Raw genomic sequence first — 17,175 nt, 5'->3', positions numbered from 1 at the left:
ATATTCCTTAATTTGGGTTTTTCTCATGCTCCTTCATGATTAGATTCAGATTATACTCTACCTCCCTGGCTGGAAAACAACATAAATGGATGCCTTCTTTAGGTATTGCATCCAGGGGCTAATATCACTTTTAAATTATATACAAAATAATTCTGACAGGCAAAGCAACAGTCTCATGCATTAAAAAATTACCATTTATCTTAAGACTACTATGTGTTCTCTACATGTTATTTAATTGTCATAGTAGCTCTGTGAGTTTTAAAAATGAGGGCTTTTTTTCACTTTATCATTATCTAGTTGACTACTAAATACCTACAGAAGATATATTTTGTTTAAGTTCTGTTGACTTGTGTTCTATTTGGTTGTTTAGTAGGACGCATGTTTTCTTTTGCTTGATTTCTTTTTAAGTAAACTGTATTTGCACACGTGTGATGGCCTGTTTTTCTGCTGAGTATTTACAGGCTTCAGATAATGAACCACCATAAACTAATACCCAAAGTAGTCTGACAGGCATGATCTGCAGTTCTCCTCATTTATCATGAACTCATGTTCTTTACTTCTAGCTATGCAAGAAGAGGCCTTGAAGCTGGTGTTGCTGGCATTAGAAGATGGTTCTGCTCTCTCAAGGAAAGTTCTGGTACTTTTTGTTGTGCAAAGACTAGAACCAAGATTTCCTCAGGCATCAAAAACAAGTATTGGTCATGTTGTGCAACTACTGTATCGAGCTTCTTGTTTTAAGGTAAGTAGCAAGCAACCATCTAAACATTACATGCCTGGGTGTGAGATACCTGGAATGGGTGTTACCTGGTCTAGAGGCCCCAGAAATACAGAATGCTTACAAGAGTTAAAAGGAAGCTTTGCTTTCTGCATTTATTGCATCTGTGATACTGCATATGTGTGATACTACTATGTGTGGGTGTAAGAACACATACGTGAAGGTGTCAGTAACACTGTGAGGAAAATACTTTGGTAAACTTGGCTCTTGGAATAGTAAAAGTGAACTAAAGAAGCCTACTTCATTAATGTTTACCATCTTAAAAGGGAGTCAGGAAGCATACTGAAAACTTCATAACAGTAGGTAATGTTTTAACTTACCTATTAATTATTTTTATCTCTTTCTCTGTGGTGATTAGATTAAAGCCTTTAATCTGAAGATGGCCCGTATGTTGTCTTATGGATGACAAGAGAGTGAAAAGTTGAGGATACTGACCCACTCTGCATTTAGATGGTGGGGTTTTTGGCAGAGAGGATAAGGATGAACCCTAAGTTATTTAGAAATGTAGTTTCATTGTCATATAGGCTTATGGGTGATGACAGTTACTGAGAGATGTGGAAAGTAGGCTGAATCCTTGACGTTTCTGCATGTTACAAGAATATAGGTTACTGGTGGGGACTTGAGAAGGGCCCAAGGACTTGGAAATAGAAAGACCCATTGGCTTCTATAAAGCAAAACATCTATAAAGTACTTCTATAAAGTAAAACATCTGAATTTGAAGCCAAAGCTTATTTAAGCTATTTTGCTGGTTTTATAGTCCAAGAGTGAAAACAGTACAGGCAGAAAGGAGGTTTTCTTGGCACTCTGCTTAGTTTGAGATAACAGGTTAATTGATGATGGAAATATGTTCAAATGAGTTCACTTATCTCCACAAATGAGGGTTGGACACTATCTGCCTGATAGTTACAGTGCTTGATTGTGTTCTTAGGGCAACAATTGAAATGAATCTCTGGTTCCTCGAACATAATGTTTTTGGCTAAGCAGGCAAATTACAGAAATCATTTATCATCCTGAAGTGACTGGCTTGGTTCTCACACTGTGTATTGTTGACTTAATGTTGTTTCTTTTCCTCAATGGTATCATACAGATTTGTGGTTTATGATTGTCATACATCTACAGCTGCTCCTAATATCTGACATTTGAATAACACTAAGTTTAGAAAGATTTCAGTTTCATGCTCCCATTTCATCTTGTACTGCTGCCCTGTAGTTTAAAATGTTAAAAGCAGTGTTTACATGAATCAAAGGATATCATGCTGACAGTTGCCAAAAGGCCTCTCTCCAGGGGCATTTACTCTAATAAACTCACCATTGTTGAAGGTCTTTTCCTTGATTATAGGCTTAGAGACCTGAATTTTGGGGGTTCCTCAGGAACAGAATCACCACAACCAAGGTCACATACTACATATTATCAATTTTATAAGTTTTTTTTTTTTTTTTTTTTTTTTTTTTTGCGGTACACGGGCCTCTCACTGCTGTGGCCTCTCCTGTTGCGGAGCACAGGCTCCAGACGCGCAGGCTCAGCAGCTATGGCTCACGGGCCCAGCCGCTCCGCGGCATGTGGGATCTTCCCAGACTGGGGCACGAACCCGTGTCCCCTGCATCGGCAGGTGGACTCTCAACCACTGCACCACCAGGGAAGCCCAAGAGAAGTGCAACTTTTAACTGACTTTAATTCTCATGTCATAGCTATTTTCCTGTAGAAGAGTATCAAACCTTTGCTTGCTTAGCATGGAATCAGAACAAGGGGAGTTAATGATTCTCTTGTTTAATGCAGTGATTCTAAACTGAAGATACATCAGAATCACCTCTGGAGTTTTGAAGAGTATACATTTGTGGGTCCCATCCCTCGATATTTTGATTTGGTATATCTGATACCAAACTATACCAGTGAGACTTGAGCATTCATATATACTTATTAATTATGCGGTCCTTGAAACCAGGGATTCTGATTACCTGAAATTGTAGTTTTCAAAGCTTCATAGGTGATTTTGATGCACGTTTATAGAACTTTAATAGGACCAGGCTCTGTTAGCCACCTGTATACATCTTACAACTCAGGTGGATAGATGTTCATGCTGCCCAAGAGGCACCCTGTACCTTGGTGGTTAGATGAATGTTACCATCCTCTGGTTTTTTGGGTTTCTTTTTTCTGTTTTGGATTAATAATTCCTCCTTTTGGGCTTCCCTGGTGGCACAGTGGTTGAGAGTCCGCCTGCTGATGCAGTGGACACAGGTTCGTGCCCCGGTCCGGGAAGATCCCACATGCCACGGAGCGGCTAGGCCCATGAGCCATGGCCGCTGAGCCTGCGCGTCCGGAGCCTGTCCTCTGCAGCAGGAGAGGCCGCAACAGTGAGAGGCCCGCATACAGCAAAAAAAAAAAAAATTCCTCCTTTTGTTTCCTCAGTGTTTCTTTTTTTTTTTCTTTAATATTTATTTATTTATTTGGTTGCACCAGGTCTTAGTTGCATCAGGCGGGCTCCTTAGTTGCAGCATGTGGGCTCCTTAGTTGCGGCATGAGAACTCTTAGTTGTGGTATGCATGTGGGATCTAGTTCCCTGACCAGGGATCGAACCCAGGTCCCCTGCATTGGGAGTGTGGAGTCTTACCCACTGTGCCACCAAGGAAGTCCCTCCTCGGTGTTTCTTTAAGTAGGTTATTTTGTGATTTCTAAGTTATGCTCTGCTCTTTCTTAAATTCTATGTAAGGCTGTGTTGATTAGAATTTTGGGTGTCCCATACTTTTTTATAATGTATTTATATATTCTCAAAGAGAATTGTGAACTGATACTATTAAGTTAACTCTCAGATGATAACTTGATTTCCCCACCTTCATGTTCTTGGGGGTCATACTACTGCTGTCTCATGTGCCAACAACAGCAATCAAGACTACCAGTGAGGTGGTCTAGGGAGATTTTCATTTCCTGATGAGAAAATCATCAATTTGAATAGTTTGAACTATTTGTTCAATCTAAGGTTCAGAGCCTGTACTCTGCCTAGGTATTCTGAATTCTAACCAGGTATCAAATTTCATTGTGGCCATTAGCAAGTTTTAATGGTTCAGAAATAAGTGTGTATCATTTATTGCGGAAATTATCTAGCCACATACCTGCATGTTTAGATAATTAGACAGTTACTAGGACATGTGAAACTCTACCTTTTGAATTTATGTTTTTTATCACTTAAGTATAGATTAAAGCTATAAAAATACCCTAATAAATTTTGTGGTGGCAGAAAATTTCTTAATTTCTTAATCATCACTCATAGCACTAATGTTTGCCTAACGATCATGTCCCTCTTCTATTTAAAAGTCCTCAGTGGTTTCCCATTCCGTACAGGATAGTATAGTCATACCTCAGATATTGCAGGTTCTGTTCCATACCACTGCAATAAGGCGAATATAGCAATAAAGCGAATACAGCAATAAAGCGAGTCATAAATTTTTTGGCTTCCCAGTATATATAAAAGTTATGTTTACACTACACTGTAGTCTATTGTGTGCAATATCATGATGCCAAAAAAGTATGTACTTTAATTAAAAAATACTTTATTGCTAAAAAATGCTAACCATCATCTGAGTCTTCAGCAAGTCATAGTCTTTTTGTTGGTGGAGAGTCTTGCCTCAGTGTTGATGACTGCTGACTGATCAGGGTGGTGGTTGTTGAAGGTTGGGGTGTTAATGGCAATTTCTTAAAATAAGACAACAATGAAGTTTGCCCCACTGATTGACTCTTCCTTTCACAAATGATTTCTCTGTAGCATGCAATGCTGTTTGATAGCATTTTACCCACAGCAAAACTTCTTTCAAAATTGGAGTCAATCCTCTCAAACCTCGCTGCTGCTTTATCAACTAAATTTATGTAATATTCTGAATCTTTTGTTATCATTTCAACAGGCTTCACAGCTTCTTCACCAGGAGTAGATTCCATCTCAAGAAACCATTTTCTTTGCTCATGCATAAGAAGCAACTCCTCATCCATTAAAGGTTTATCATGAGATTGCAGCAATTCAGTCACATATTTAGGCTCCACTTCAGTTCTCGTTCTCTTGCTGTTTCCACCACATCTGCAGTCACTTCCTCCACTGAAGTCTTGAACGATTCAAAGTCATCCATGAGGGCTGGAATCAACTTCCTCCAAACTCCTGTTAATGTTGATATTTTAACCTCTTTCTGTGAATCACGAATGTTCTTAGTGGCATCTAGAATGGGTGAATCCTTTCCAACCGGTTTTCAGTTTTCTTTGCCCAGATCCATCAAAGGAATTACTATCTATGGCAGCTCTAGCCTTACAAAATGTATCTCTTAACTAATAAGACTTGTCAGAATTACTCCTTGATCCATGGGCTGCAGAATGGATGTTGTGTTAGCAGGCATGAAAACAACATTAATCTCATTGTATATCTCTATTGGAGCGCTTGAGTGACCAGGTGCATTGTCAACAAGCAGTAATATTTTGAAAGGAATCTTTTTTTCTAAGCAGTAGGTCTGATCAGTGGGCTTAAAATATCTAGTAAACTATATTGTAAACAGATGTGCTGTCATTTGGGCTTTGTTGTTCCATTTCTAGAGTACAGGCAGAGTAGATTTAGCGTAGTTCTTAAGGGCCCTAGCTAGGATTTTTGGAAAGGTAAATGAAGATTGGCTTCAATTTAATGTCACCAGCTGCATTAGCTCCCAACAGGAGAAGCTTTGAAGCTCTGAAGACAGGCACTGACTTCTCCTGTCTAGCTATGAAAGTCCTAGATAGCGTCTTCTTCCAATACAGGACTGTTTCATTTACATTGAAAAATCTGTGCTTTAGTGTAGCCTCTTTCATTAATTATCTTAGCTAGATCTTCTGTATAACCTCCTGCAGTTTCTACATTAGCACTTCCGGCTTGCTTCATCTTGTAATTTTATGTTATAGAGTCGGCTTCTTTCCTTAAACCTCATGAACCAACCACTGCTAGGTTCAGACTTTTCTTCTGCAGTTTCCTCACGTCTCTCAGCCTTCAGAGAATTAAGGGGAGTTAGGGCCTTGCTGTGGATTAGGCTTTGGCTTAAGGGAATGTTGTGGCTGGTTTGATCTTCTATCCAAACCAATAAAACTTTCTCCATATCAGCAATAAGGCTCTTTTGCTTTCTTATCATTTGTGTGTTCACTGGAGTAGTGCTTTTAATTTCCTTTAAGAACTTCTCCTTTGCATTCACCACTTGGCAAGCTCTTGGCACAAGAGGCCTAGGTTTCAGCCTGTCTTGGCTTTCAACATGCCTTCCTCACTAAGCTTAATCATTTCTAGCTTTTGATTTAAAGTGAGAGATGTGACTCTTCCTTTCACTTGAAGCCCTTTGTGGGGCTGTTAACTGGCCTACTTTCAATATTGTTGTGTCTCAGGGAATAGGGAGACCTGAGCAGAGGGAAAGAGGCAGGGGAACACCAGTTGATAGAGCAGTCAGAACACACATTTATCAATTAAGTTCACCATCTTTTATGGATGTGGTTCATGGCGCCCCAAAACAACAATAGTAACATAAAATATCATTGATCACAGATCACCATAACAAATGTAATAATAATGAAGTTTGAAATATTGCAAAAATTAACCAAAATGTAACACAGAAACATGAAGTGAGTAAATGCTGTTGGAAAAATGGCGCCAATAGATTTGCTTGACACAGAGTTGCCACAGACCTTCAGTTTGTAAAAGACACAGTACCTATCGGTGAAGCACAATAAATTAAATGCAATAAAACAAATTGTGCCTGTCCCCAAATTTCTCACCATAGTATACAATGCCCTCTGTGATTCTTCTCCAGCCTACATCTTAGCCTGTAATTCCATGTGCTCTGCTCTTTCATGTTTCTGTTTACCACTTGCTACTCTTTTGAGAATTCTGTTCCTCACCCTTCTTTGCCTGGGGAACTCCTGTTCATTCTTCGGGACTCAGTTCATGTAGCCTTCTGTTGGGGGAAGCCTTCCCTGATACTCACCCTTCCCTCCCCCACCTGTCAGATTTAATTGCCTTTCCTTTATGTTGCCATAGAGTCTTACAATAGCACTTATACTATAACTTTCTATTTACAAGTTTCTTCCCTACCACCTGCTGAGCTCATTGAAGGAAGGCAGAACTATGTATTAGGTTTTGTAAGTTCTGCTTTGTTCCAAAAAGAATTTGTGGTGAGGACATTATTTTCTTTGTACCTTCTCCATGTAGTATCTGATAGGCTATAGGTATCTCCCCCATCTAAAAAAAAGAAAAAGTTGTTTGGGGAAGGAGAAAGAGCAGAGTAATTCTGATGGGTTTTTCTCTCCTTTCTATTTTTTAGGTTACCAAAAGGGATGAAGACTCTTCCTTGATGCAGCTAAAGGAGGAATTTCGGAGTTATGAGGCTTTACGCAGAGAACATGATGCCCAAATTGTTCATATTGCTATGGAAGCAGGACTCCGTATTTCACCTGAGCAGTGGTCTTCACTTCTGTATGGTGACTTGGCGCATAAATCACACATGCAGTCTATCATTGATAAGGTTTGTGAAATTAGAGACGCTGATTTTATATCATTCTGCTACATTGGAGAGTATTTGAATCTTTTGAAGGGAGTAAAGAGACAACCAATTGGAGAGTCCTGTTTTTACATATAAGACTGTTATAAATATCTTTCTTTTTTATTATTTTCTAACTTTTAAAATAAACTAAGGGGGGCAACAGGGAAGCAAATACAGGATGTTAGCATAAAAGTAGCCTGGCTAACCAAGTCTGTCATTTATCTATATTCTGACACCAGTTAGCTAATAAATAAGTTTTCTAAGTGTCTAATGATGAATTTCATAGGGCAGATTCTGAGGTGAAAATTTAATTCATCATTGATACTCCTACTATGGAATCTGAAGACACTTGAAAACCTATTCAGTATGTTGACTAAATGAAAGCATTTGAATATAGACAGGTCATAAAAACCAGAGTAAAAACCATTCTGTTTTCTTTTTATGTTAGCTGCAGTCTCCAGAATCATTTGCAAAGAGTGTTCAGGAATTGACAATTGTTTTGCAACGAACAGGTGACCCAGCTAACTTAAATAGACTGAGGCCTCATTTAGAGCTTCTTGCAAACATAGACCCTAATCCAGGTATGTGACAAAATAATTGCTTATACTTTTTCTACCTTTGAGGTAAATAACACAAGAGACTTACTGCTAACAAATTCTTTTCGTCATCCCATCCCCTTGGTGGACTATACAGATGCTGTTTCACCAACTTGGGAGCAGCTAGAAAATGCAATGGTAGCTGTTAAAACAGTGGTTCATGGCCTTGTGGACTTCATACAAAATTATAGTAGAAAAGGCCATGAGACACCTCAGGTAAGCACATTTATTGCACTTCTGACTGCTCTTAAATTTTTAACAGGGCATCCTGAACATCTTAACAAGCTGTTTGGTTAATGGACTCCTTATGTGACTCCACTCTCACATAAGTTTTTATTGTCTCTCTTCTTTTGAGAGAAACCCAAGTTTTAGTGCACCTGATAAATAATTCATAGTACAGCAGCAGTTGGAGGCATATCTTGAATATGAGTTTACTGCAGGTTTTTTTGACCAACTCTATAGATCTGATTCCTTCCAAATATTTTGTCTAATTTTCTTCTAATGTGGGGAAATTGTCACTTTTTTCTCCTTTGCTGCCATACCAATGAATTCATGTTTGTATATGTGTGGAAGTAAATAAATAAGTATTTTCAGTGTCCTTGGAAGGAGTTATTTAAGGTAAAATCCTTCATTCTAGTAATAACGTCCATTTATTAAATCACTATGAGCCAGTCCCTATGTTCAGTATTTTACATATATTATTTCTAATCATCACAGCCACCTGCAAGATAATTGCTGTTCCCAAGCTGAAGTTTAAAGAGGTTAAATAACATATGTAAGGTCATGGTGGCAGTAAGTGACAGAACTGGTATCAAATCTACTCCAAAGTGATCTTTCCACTCTTCTGTCCTTATTCTATTAGAAGACATTATAATGTTCAAATCTTAACTGAAAGATGAATGTTTTATATTTATTAAGGTCATAGAAATAACAATGACATCTTAGATTTTGATGCAAATTATAGCAGTTATGGTGATGTTTTTATATTTTGCCTCATTATTTGTATGAACTTAGCTCCAAGCCTTAGAAGAAAGGTGTACTCTCAAATTGACAAATAAATTAGTATTTCTTAATTTTTAACTTCTGGGGTAAGTTGTATTCTCCCTTTTCCTGAGAACATTTAAGTGGACAAAGCTTCTGGCTTTTTTAATGCTTTTTGAAATTGGTTGCTTGATTTGGGTATCATAATTTTGAGACAGCAATGAATTGATGAGAAAATCTTTTATTTTCGTGGGCATTTTGTTGCCTGACAAATAAGTAACATAACATTTGAACCAGTTCCAGATAATCCTCAGAATGAATATCTAAAATGCCAGCTCAGGGTTATGCCACATAACTCATAACAGGAAACAATGCAGTGGTAGTTGTGTCAGCACAAGAATTACTTATCTAACATGAAAAAGAATTAAAGGTATAATAAAATTCTGGAGTCCCAAGAGTGAGTGACAACTGGAATCTTCACTTTTCCAAACATTGATTTTCTTTTCGTAGCCTCAGCCAAACAGCAAATATAAGACTAGCATGTGCCGAGATTTGCGACAGCAAGGAGGGTGTCCACGAGGAACAAATTGTACTTTTGCCCATTCTCAGGAAGAGCTTGAAAAGTAAGTTAGGAGAACTCTTTTATTTGGGATTAATTTTTGGTCATTATGAAAGTGTTATATAGAGTCTTAAAGTTTGTGATGAGTTTCAAAGATGCAATCAAGTTTGCATTGTGGAAGTCTTTAGATTGAAAAATAACCTTTTCTTTTGAAACCACACCTTGTTGCTTCTGGCAGCATGGTTAACATAATAAGTGATTTAGAACCTTATTCAGCTGTCATATTTTAGACCATTGTATATCTGGAATCCATGTTTCTGCTAAACACCTGTGCAGAATGAAAGTATTCTTATGTTCACTTTTACTTGCTCAGGTTCCATTGAAGGTAACAACTGAGTCCCAGGTAAAATGGTAAAGCAGATACATTTTCTTTTTATGGTTTTTGGTCTTTTTAACATTCTTTTTTCTGTCTTCTTTTCCCTTTCTCTTGTCCTATGGGTAATCCCTTTTTCTATGTCCATTTACCCCAGACATAAAAGTAAATGGATATAAGCTGTAATATGTGTTGTCCAAGTTTTTGTTATTTTGTTTTTTAACCAAAACATTCATCATTGAGATCGCACCAAAAATTGATTCCAGCCTTTCTACTGAATAACTGGTCTTTATATCAACTCTTAATGGACATCTCTCTTGTTTTTAGACATTTTAAACCCGATTTGAGCTAATTTTCTCCTATTATACATCTTCTCTTGTGTACATCTTCTATCTGCTATCCCTAAGTGTACCCTGTCCAGCCAGTTATACGTGCCATGTTATAGGAATCATCTTTGCCAGCTTTCACCTGCTTGTCTTAGTCACCAAGTTCTGTCAGTTCACCTTCCTATATATTTCTTGACTCTTCCTTGTTCTTTCTGTCCTTATAGTCTAAGCTGTCATCCCCTTTTCTTGATCCATAGTTGCCTCCTAACTAGTCATCTTATAGCTATCGTTGCCCACCCCCAATCCCATTATTCCCCCCAAAATAGGGAGAACTTTACACATAAGGCTCATTGCAGGTAATGAGACTTGGGCATCTCTGTGGATAAACATATAAAATCTGCTCTGGCCCGCAAGACTCTGCGTCATCTAGTTTGTGCCTGCCTTTTTTATCTCATCTCACAACGCTCCCTAATTTTATTGTATACTCAAGCCACGCTGACTGTTTGTCAGTGCCATGCTCCTTCCCACCTGAAGTCTTTTATATAATGTGGTTCCTTCTAGCCTTGTCTTTGGAGCTTTCCCTGTGCCTAGCTCATCCTTTCTTTTTCAGGGGCATCCCCCCAGGATTTCATACTAAACCAGGTTCCTCTTTTTCCTGCTTATCAAAATTATAATTAACTTATGGAGTCTGTCTTGGGGGTTGACAAACTTTTCTGTAGAGATGCAGTTAGTGAATGTTTTCAGCTTGGTGAACCATTCATTGATCTCAGTCAACCCACTCTACTCTGCCACTGTAGCAAAAAAGCCACCATAGACAATGCATGAAATGGGCATGGCTTTAAACTTTATTTACAAAAACAAGCAGCTTTGACCCATAGGTGATAGTTTGCTGACCCCTGATCTATTTATTGAATGTTTGCCTTACTGAAGTGTAAGGTCCATGGACTATATATCCATCTTGTTTATTATTGTCTCCTCTTCTCAGTGGCTAGCACTGGGCCCTGCACATAATGAGCTCTACAGCAACAGCAGTGTGATAGAAGATAAATGTGTGTGCATTAAAAAGAAGAGCAGAAACATGCTTCCCTTCTTACTATCCCCCTGCTTCTCCCAGACTGGAAGATCCCAGAGAGGCTGCAGGAGTCTTAAGAAAAAAAGGGTGCTGTTTGCATCTAGTCTAGGCAGTTCTATATGATGTATACAGAGTTTTACATCAAGATGATTTTTTAGACTCGAGATATTTTGAGCTTGTCCATACCTGAAGTAGAGCTTTTTAGTTAAAATAGAGCTTTTTAGGGGACCTTGCTTGGGAGCACTTAAAAAAGAGAAGAAACTGTGTGATTTCATACTCCACTCACAACTGGTGCCCACCTGAAAATCCATTTTACCTCTTACACCTTCAAATTGGCTTCCTGCTCTCCATCTCCAGTTCCTACTTCAGAACTTTATTATTTCTTGCCTGAGCTTATATTGGTAGCAGTAAAAATAACAATAGCCAAATTAATCAGTCAAATTTTGTGCCAGGTGCAATGTTTAATGTTTCACGTGTTTACCCAATTTGTCTATTCTGCTATGTGGCTTTTTTTTACTTAATTAATTGATTAATTTATATATTTATTTTTGGCTGTGTCGGGTCTTCACTGCTGCACGCGGACTTTCTCTAGTTGTGGCGAGCGGGAGCTACTCTTTGTTGCAGTGCATGTGCTTCTCATTGTGGTGGCTTCTCGTTGCAGAGCATGGGTTCTAGGTGCACGAGCTTCAGTAGTTGTGGCTCATGGGCTTCGTTGCTCCGCAGCATGTGGGGTCTTCCTGGACCGGGGCTTGAACCCATGTCCCTGCGTTGGCAGGTGGATTCTTAACCACTGCGCCACCAGGGAAGTCCTGCTATGTAGCTTTTTACATGCATCTCCCTATGTCTCAACCAAGATTTTCTTTCACAAATACGGGTTTAATCATGTCCATCTTCTGCTTTAAATTCTTAATTGGTTCCTCAGTATATCACTGGTTCTGGGCCCAATCTTGCTTTCCAGCCTTATTCCACCTTTTGCATTCTTTATTTTTTTAAGGTACATCCAGTTTACTACTATATGAATTCTTTTACTCTTCTTTCCCTTATACATGTTGTTCACTATATCATATGCTTTCCTCTTCTCTGTTTGGAGAGCTCCTGTTCCTGATTATACTCAGGTATCATCTTCTGTCTGAAAACTTCCCTGACTTCCCAGGCAGTGTTAGTTGCTTTCTTCACTGTGCTGCCATAGTGCTCTATACCTGGTAACTTTATAACTACCAGTTCTCTCACTGTATTGCAATTATTTATTTACTGGTGTGTATTTTCACTGGACTTCGTTTATTTTATGGGTTATTCATCTTTATATTTTCTGCACTTAACAGGTATTTGACATGTAAACTCAGGATATTTATGTTGAAAGAGCAAATAATCTATAGTTCATATTTCCAACCAGCTTCACACTCTCTGTTGCTGTTAAATAAAAGAAGAAGAAGAAGAAGGAAAAACAGGGTAATACAAAGCATTAAGGAAGTGGAAGATGTCATTATCTCGTTGGTTAAAAAAATGCATGTTGCTACCCAGCTCTGGACTTTTTGAGGGCGGAGCCTTTATCTTAGCTCCCATAATGTACCAGGAGGAATTCAGCAAATGTTTGTTTAACTTAAATAAATTTTATCCCAGCCTGCTTTCTCTACTATACATATCTCTAACCAAACAAATGCCCAGAATCTCTCTTAAGAATATTTGTGTGAATATATTTTAGAATTTAGGGTATTGGAATCCTATTCCCAAAAATTGCTGCATTCTGGAGAGTATCAAAAGCCTGAGGTCAACCAGCTCAAGAAATATTTTTAAAAATGGTTGTTAAGTGCTAGGTACTATTTGAGGTACTTCTAGTGGGGAAAGAAGAACAGTAAACATGTAAACGGACAATTTCAGTTACTAATAAAATGCTGTAAAGAAAGTCTGAGGTGGAAACAAGCTTGGCATGTTCAGGAACTAGAAAGAAGACGAGTGTGCCTGGAGAATGAGAAGAATGGCAAAAGATAATGTTGTAGAGATTAGGTGAGGGCCAGACCATATTGGCTTGGTGGACATTGGCAAGGAGTTTGCATTTTATTTTGGAAGCCATTATAGGGTTTTATTCAAATGGAACAATGAGATTTTAATTTTGTCTTAGAAATGTCACTCTAGTGTCTGCATGATGTAGACCAGTTAAACTGCTGCAGTGGTCCAGGCATGAGATTAGTAGCTTGGTCCTAGGACTATAGTAATTGAGATGATGAAAAGTAGCCAGATTTGTGATATATTTTGGAAGTAGAGCTGATAGGACTGATAGATCGAATGTGGGGTATAAAGAAAAGAGAAGATCAAGGATGACTCCAAGGTTTGGGGCCTGCATAACTAAGTAATATCTTTTACGGAGATAGGAAATGCTTGGGGGTAGAAAATCAGTACTCTTGGCCATGTGAAGTTTAAGGATTACTCCACATTCATGAGGCAGATATTTATGGAACACCTAACATGTACCAAGCATTGTGCTGAAGATAGAGAGATGAATAAGGAACGCAGAATTCTTGCTCTCATGGGGCTTACATTGTAATAGAGAAGATCAACATAAACCAAATAAATAGAAAACATAATATCTGGTGCTGATTGGCACTACAAAGAAAAATAACAAGGTAAGGAGAAGGAGATTGGGAAAGGGGAGATATTTTAGATTAGATTGTCTGGGAAGGGATCCCAGAGGATATGACATTTAAGCAGACACCTGAATGAAGTGATGATGCACTAGAGAAGAAAAGATAATTATAGGAGTGAAATCTTTGAGAAGGCAAATGGGCTTGGGACCTGGGGTGCAAGTGGAAAGATTGGCCTTAGTTAGGAATAGGAACTCTTCACCTCCTATTTTAGGTGGAGTGTGTAGTTACAGAAGCAGGAAGGTTGGTGGGATTGGTGATGGAAAGATAATTAATTCTCCTCTGGTGTCATCTGTTTTCTCTGTGAAGTGGGAGGCAGTATCATCAGCTGTGGCGGGGCTCTGGGGAATGGAAGGGAGGAGGATGTTAGAGATGGGAAAGTGAATTTAGTAGAGAAGTGTATTAATGTAGTGCTTGGCCATTTTAAATACTTGATCATGATTTTGAAGAGAGTTTAGTCAGCATGATTGCATGATTTTTCTCTAGCAACATTCACCTACTTGAGCAGACACAGAATAAGAGAATAAGTAACAGATTGGATTGGGGTTTTACCAGGTGAGTTCAACAGGGTAATTGGACCAAGGGAATTAAAGGTATTTATAAGGGAGGAATTAATGGTAGATAATGGATTCTAAGCTGGGTAAGGCAGGGAGCCAATACTTGAGGGAGCTCATGGATGACTTTAAAAGAATAGGAGGGGCTTCCCTGGTGGCGCAGTGGTTGAGAGTCCGCCTGCCGATGCAGGGGACGCGGGTTCGTGCCCCGGTCCGGGAGGATCCCGCATGCCGCGGAGCGGCTGGGCCCGTGAGCCATGGCTGCTGAGCCTGCGCGTCCGGAGCCTGTGCTCCGCAATGGGGGAGGCCGCAGCGGTGAGAGGCCCGCGTACCGCAAAAAAAAAAAAAAAAAAAAAAAAAAGAATAGGAGGTAATTGGCTTTTTTCAACTGTGAGGTCCAGATTCCAAGCCTAAGTCTTTAGCTGCCTAGATGCCAGGAGTCCAGTATGTATCCCTGTTTGTCCCTTACTTTACCTTACTCCTCTCTTTTAAGAGACTCACAATTAAAACTTTATTTTTTGCCTGCCCAAGCAATCTTAAGGAAATTTGAAATTTATCCTTTGAGAATGGAAAGCAAGGAGCAGCTGGGCATTTTGTGCAAGAACCTTTGAAGTGAAGAATGAAGATGAAGAGCAGGTTTCAGAGTAGCTTGTTGAGAAAAGCACTGGCCCCTCCATGCCACCAAACTGCCTTTCTAAAATATAGGTCTGCTCATAACCCTCATTCTTCAAGAAGTAATCATTGGTTCCTCAGATCTATAAGATGACATATATAAGCTGGCCATAACCTATGGTTTTTTTGAACTTCATGTTCTATCACTCCACCTTTAGCCAGGCTGATCTGGGAATACTTGTCTTTACTGAGCTTTGCTGCTTCTGTCAGTGTGTGTGTATGAATGAGATGGGGAGAATTGAATAATGAAGCTGTTTATAGATACTGGAGGACTAAAAGGGAAACTGTTGTGAAGGCATTGCTCATCACTAACACTGTTTATATCTAATTACCATATGTTTGGTTATATATAACATTAATATTAGATTAATTTAGGTATATGTAATTATGAACCCATATGTGTGTAGTCTTTCTATTCATATAACATAGTTGTTCTCCACTTTAAAATATTGGAGGGAACACTAACTAGGACTACATTGTAATGAAATTTTTGTTGTATGACTGGAAATAAATTTTCTTAAATGGAATCAGAGATCAGGTTGCTTCATATATTAGAGTATTATATCTGACCACCATAAATAAAACCCTGAATTTAATATCAGAAAATATCTTTAATCCAAATACTTTTTACTTTGGTCATAAACTAATCTGAAAAGTAGAATACTAAATTTCTATATTTTGGTGTAATGTTTAAGAATGAGTTTTGTTTTTTTTTTAATCTCTTTAAAATTATATGATGTCTTAACAATTTGGTAACAACAGAATTCTTTCAACTCTTGCATACCTTTTCATTCTACATTCCCAAATAAATTTGGTATGGTTACTTTCATTTTTATATAGTATACTTTCTATTCCAATTATACAAAATTTTCAAGATCTCTTCCCACTCTCAAAATAGTTTTTTGAATACATTTGTACTTTTCTTGCTACATTAATTATGTGTCTCCATACATAAGTATTGTGTGTACATATATATATTGTATATGGCAGATACATTTTCATGTGATGGCTATCATAGCAGAGTTTGATGTAGACTGTATGTGATATTTAGCTGAAGAAACTTTTTTTTTAACATCTTTATTGGAGTATAATTGCTTTACAATGGTGTGTTAGTTTCTGAAGAAACCTGTTTTTCAAAGTTGTTCTTCCTTTTAACATTTTTTCCCATTGCTCCCTCCCTTTTTTTTTTTTACTTAGGGTAAGATTTAGTGAAATATTTACTGATATGTTTATTGTTTTTGAAACAGGTATCGATTAAGGAACAAAAAGATCAATGCAACTGTAAGAACGTTTCCTCTTCTAAATAAAGTTGGTGTAAACAACACTGTCACAACCACAGCCGGAAATGTCATTTCTGTCATAGGAAGTACTGAAACAACGGGGAAAATTGTTCCAAGTACAAACGGAATTTCAAATGCAGAAAACAGTGTTTCCCAGCTAATTCCTCGTAGTACTGACAGTACATTAAGAGCGCTGGAGACTGTGAAGAAAGTGGGGAAGGTTGGCACTAATGGTCAGAATGCTGCTGGGCCTTCTGCAGAGTCTGTAACTGAAAAGTAAGTATTAGGTAAAAATGTTTAACGTGAGTAATTTAGCCTTTTTATAAGTACCTGAGTATTTTTATTTATCCTGAGGAAAAGCAGTTAATCAGAATTTTTATGCAGAATGTTTCATGTAGTAGAAAAAGCACTAAATACCAAAAAAGTTGAGTTCTAGTCCTGGATCTGCAATTGAATAGCTGTGACCTTGGAAATTCACTTCAACTCTGGGTTTTGTTTTCTTCAACTGTAAACTGAAGAGGTTGGACCAGAATTCAGTTTTTCTCACCTTATTTCCTTGAACTTTAGGATTGAGTCCATAGAGGTGCCAAAAAGGAACTAAGTAGAAACCTAAGCAGGTGAGATGCTTGAGCCTCCAGCCCGTTTCAATTAGAACAGTTCCACTTTATGCTCTGTAATGATGTGTAGTTGTTAAGAGGGAAATCTTTAAAGCCAAACTCTGGGTTCAAATTCTGGCTCAGTGTTTCCCAGCTGTTTGATCTTAGGCCGGTTACTTAATCTGTTTTCCTCAGTTTACTTATCCATAAAATTGGTATAATAATACT

The 17,175-nt window shown here is 38.2% G+C and overlaps 1 protein-coding gene and 1 non-coding gene across 4 annotated transcripts in view; both read left to right on the top strand.

The window, feature by feature from the left end:
- RC3H2 (ring finger and CCCH-type domains 2) overlaps positions 1 to 17,175 on the top strand; it is a 59,260-nt gene that overhangs the window by 18,942 nt on the left and 23,143 nt on the right. For all 3 annotated transcript variants that reach the window (XM_073806556.1, XM_019949229.3, XM_019949228.3), the window contains exons 5-10: positions 564 to 739; positions 7,081 to 7,281; positions 7,748 to 7,880; positions 7,993 to 8,111; positions 9,387 to 9,499; positions 16,319 to 16,627. In XM_073806556.1, the coding sequence (XP_073662657.1) occupies positions 564 to 739; positions 7,081 to 7,281; positions 7,748 to 7,880; positions 7,993 to 8,111; positions 9,387 to 9,499; positions 16,319 to 16,627 (1,051 nt within the window). The remainder of the gene's footprint in view (positions 1 to 563; positions 740 to 7,080; positions 7,282 to 7,747; positions 7,881 to 7,992; positions 8,112 to 9,386; positions 9,500 to 16,318; positions 16,628 to 17,175) is intronic.
- Positions 7,548 to 7,658, top strand: LOC117312852 (small nucleolar RNA SNORD90). The gene has a single exon (XR_004527258.1). It is a non-coding gene; the product is annotated as a small nucleolar RNA SNORD90 (small nucleolar RNA).

This window comes from Tursiops truncatus, chromosome 6 (assembly GCF_011762595.2).
Source record: "Tursiops truncatus isolate mTurTru1 chromosome 6, mTurTru1.mat.Y, whole genome shotgun sequence".
Taxonomy (NCBI): domain Eukaryota; kingdom Metazoa; phylum Chordata; class Mammalia; order Artiodactyla; family Delphinidae; genus Tursiops; species Tursiops truncatus.
The sequence above is the reverse complement of the archived record's forward strand: the minus strand, read 5'-3'. Positions and strand labels throughout refer to the sequence as shown.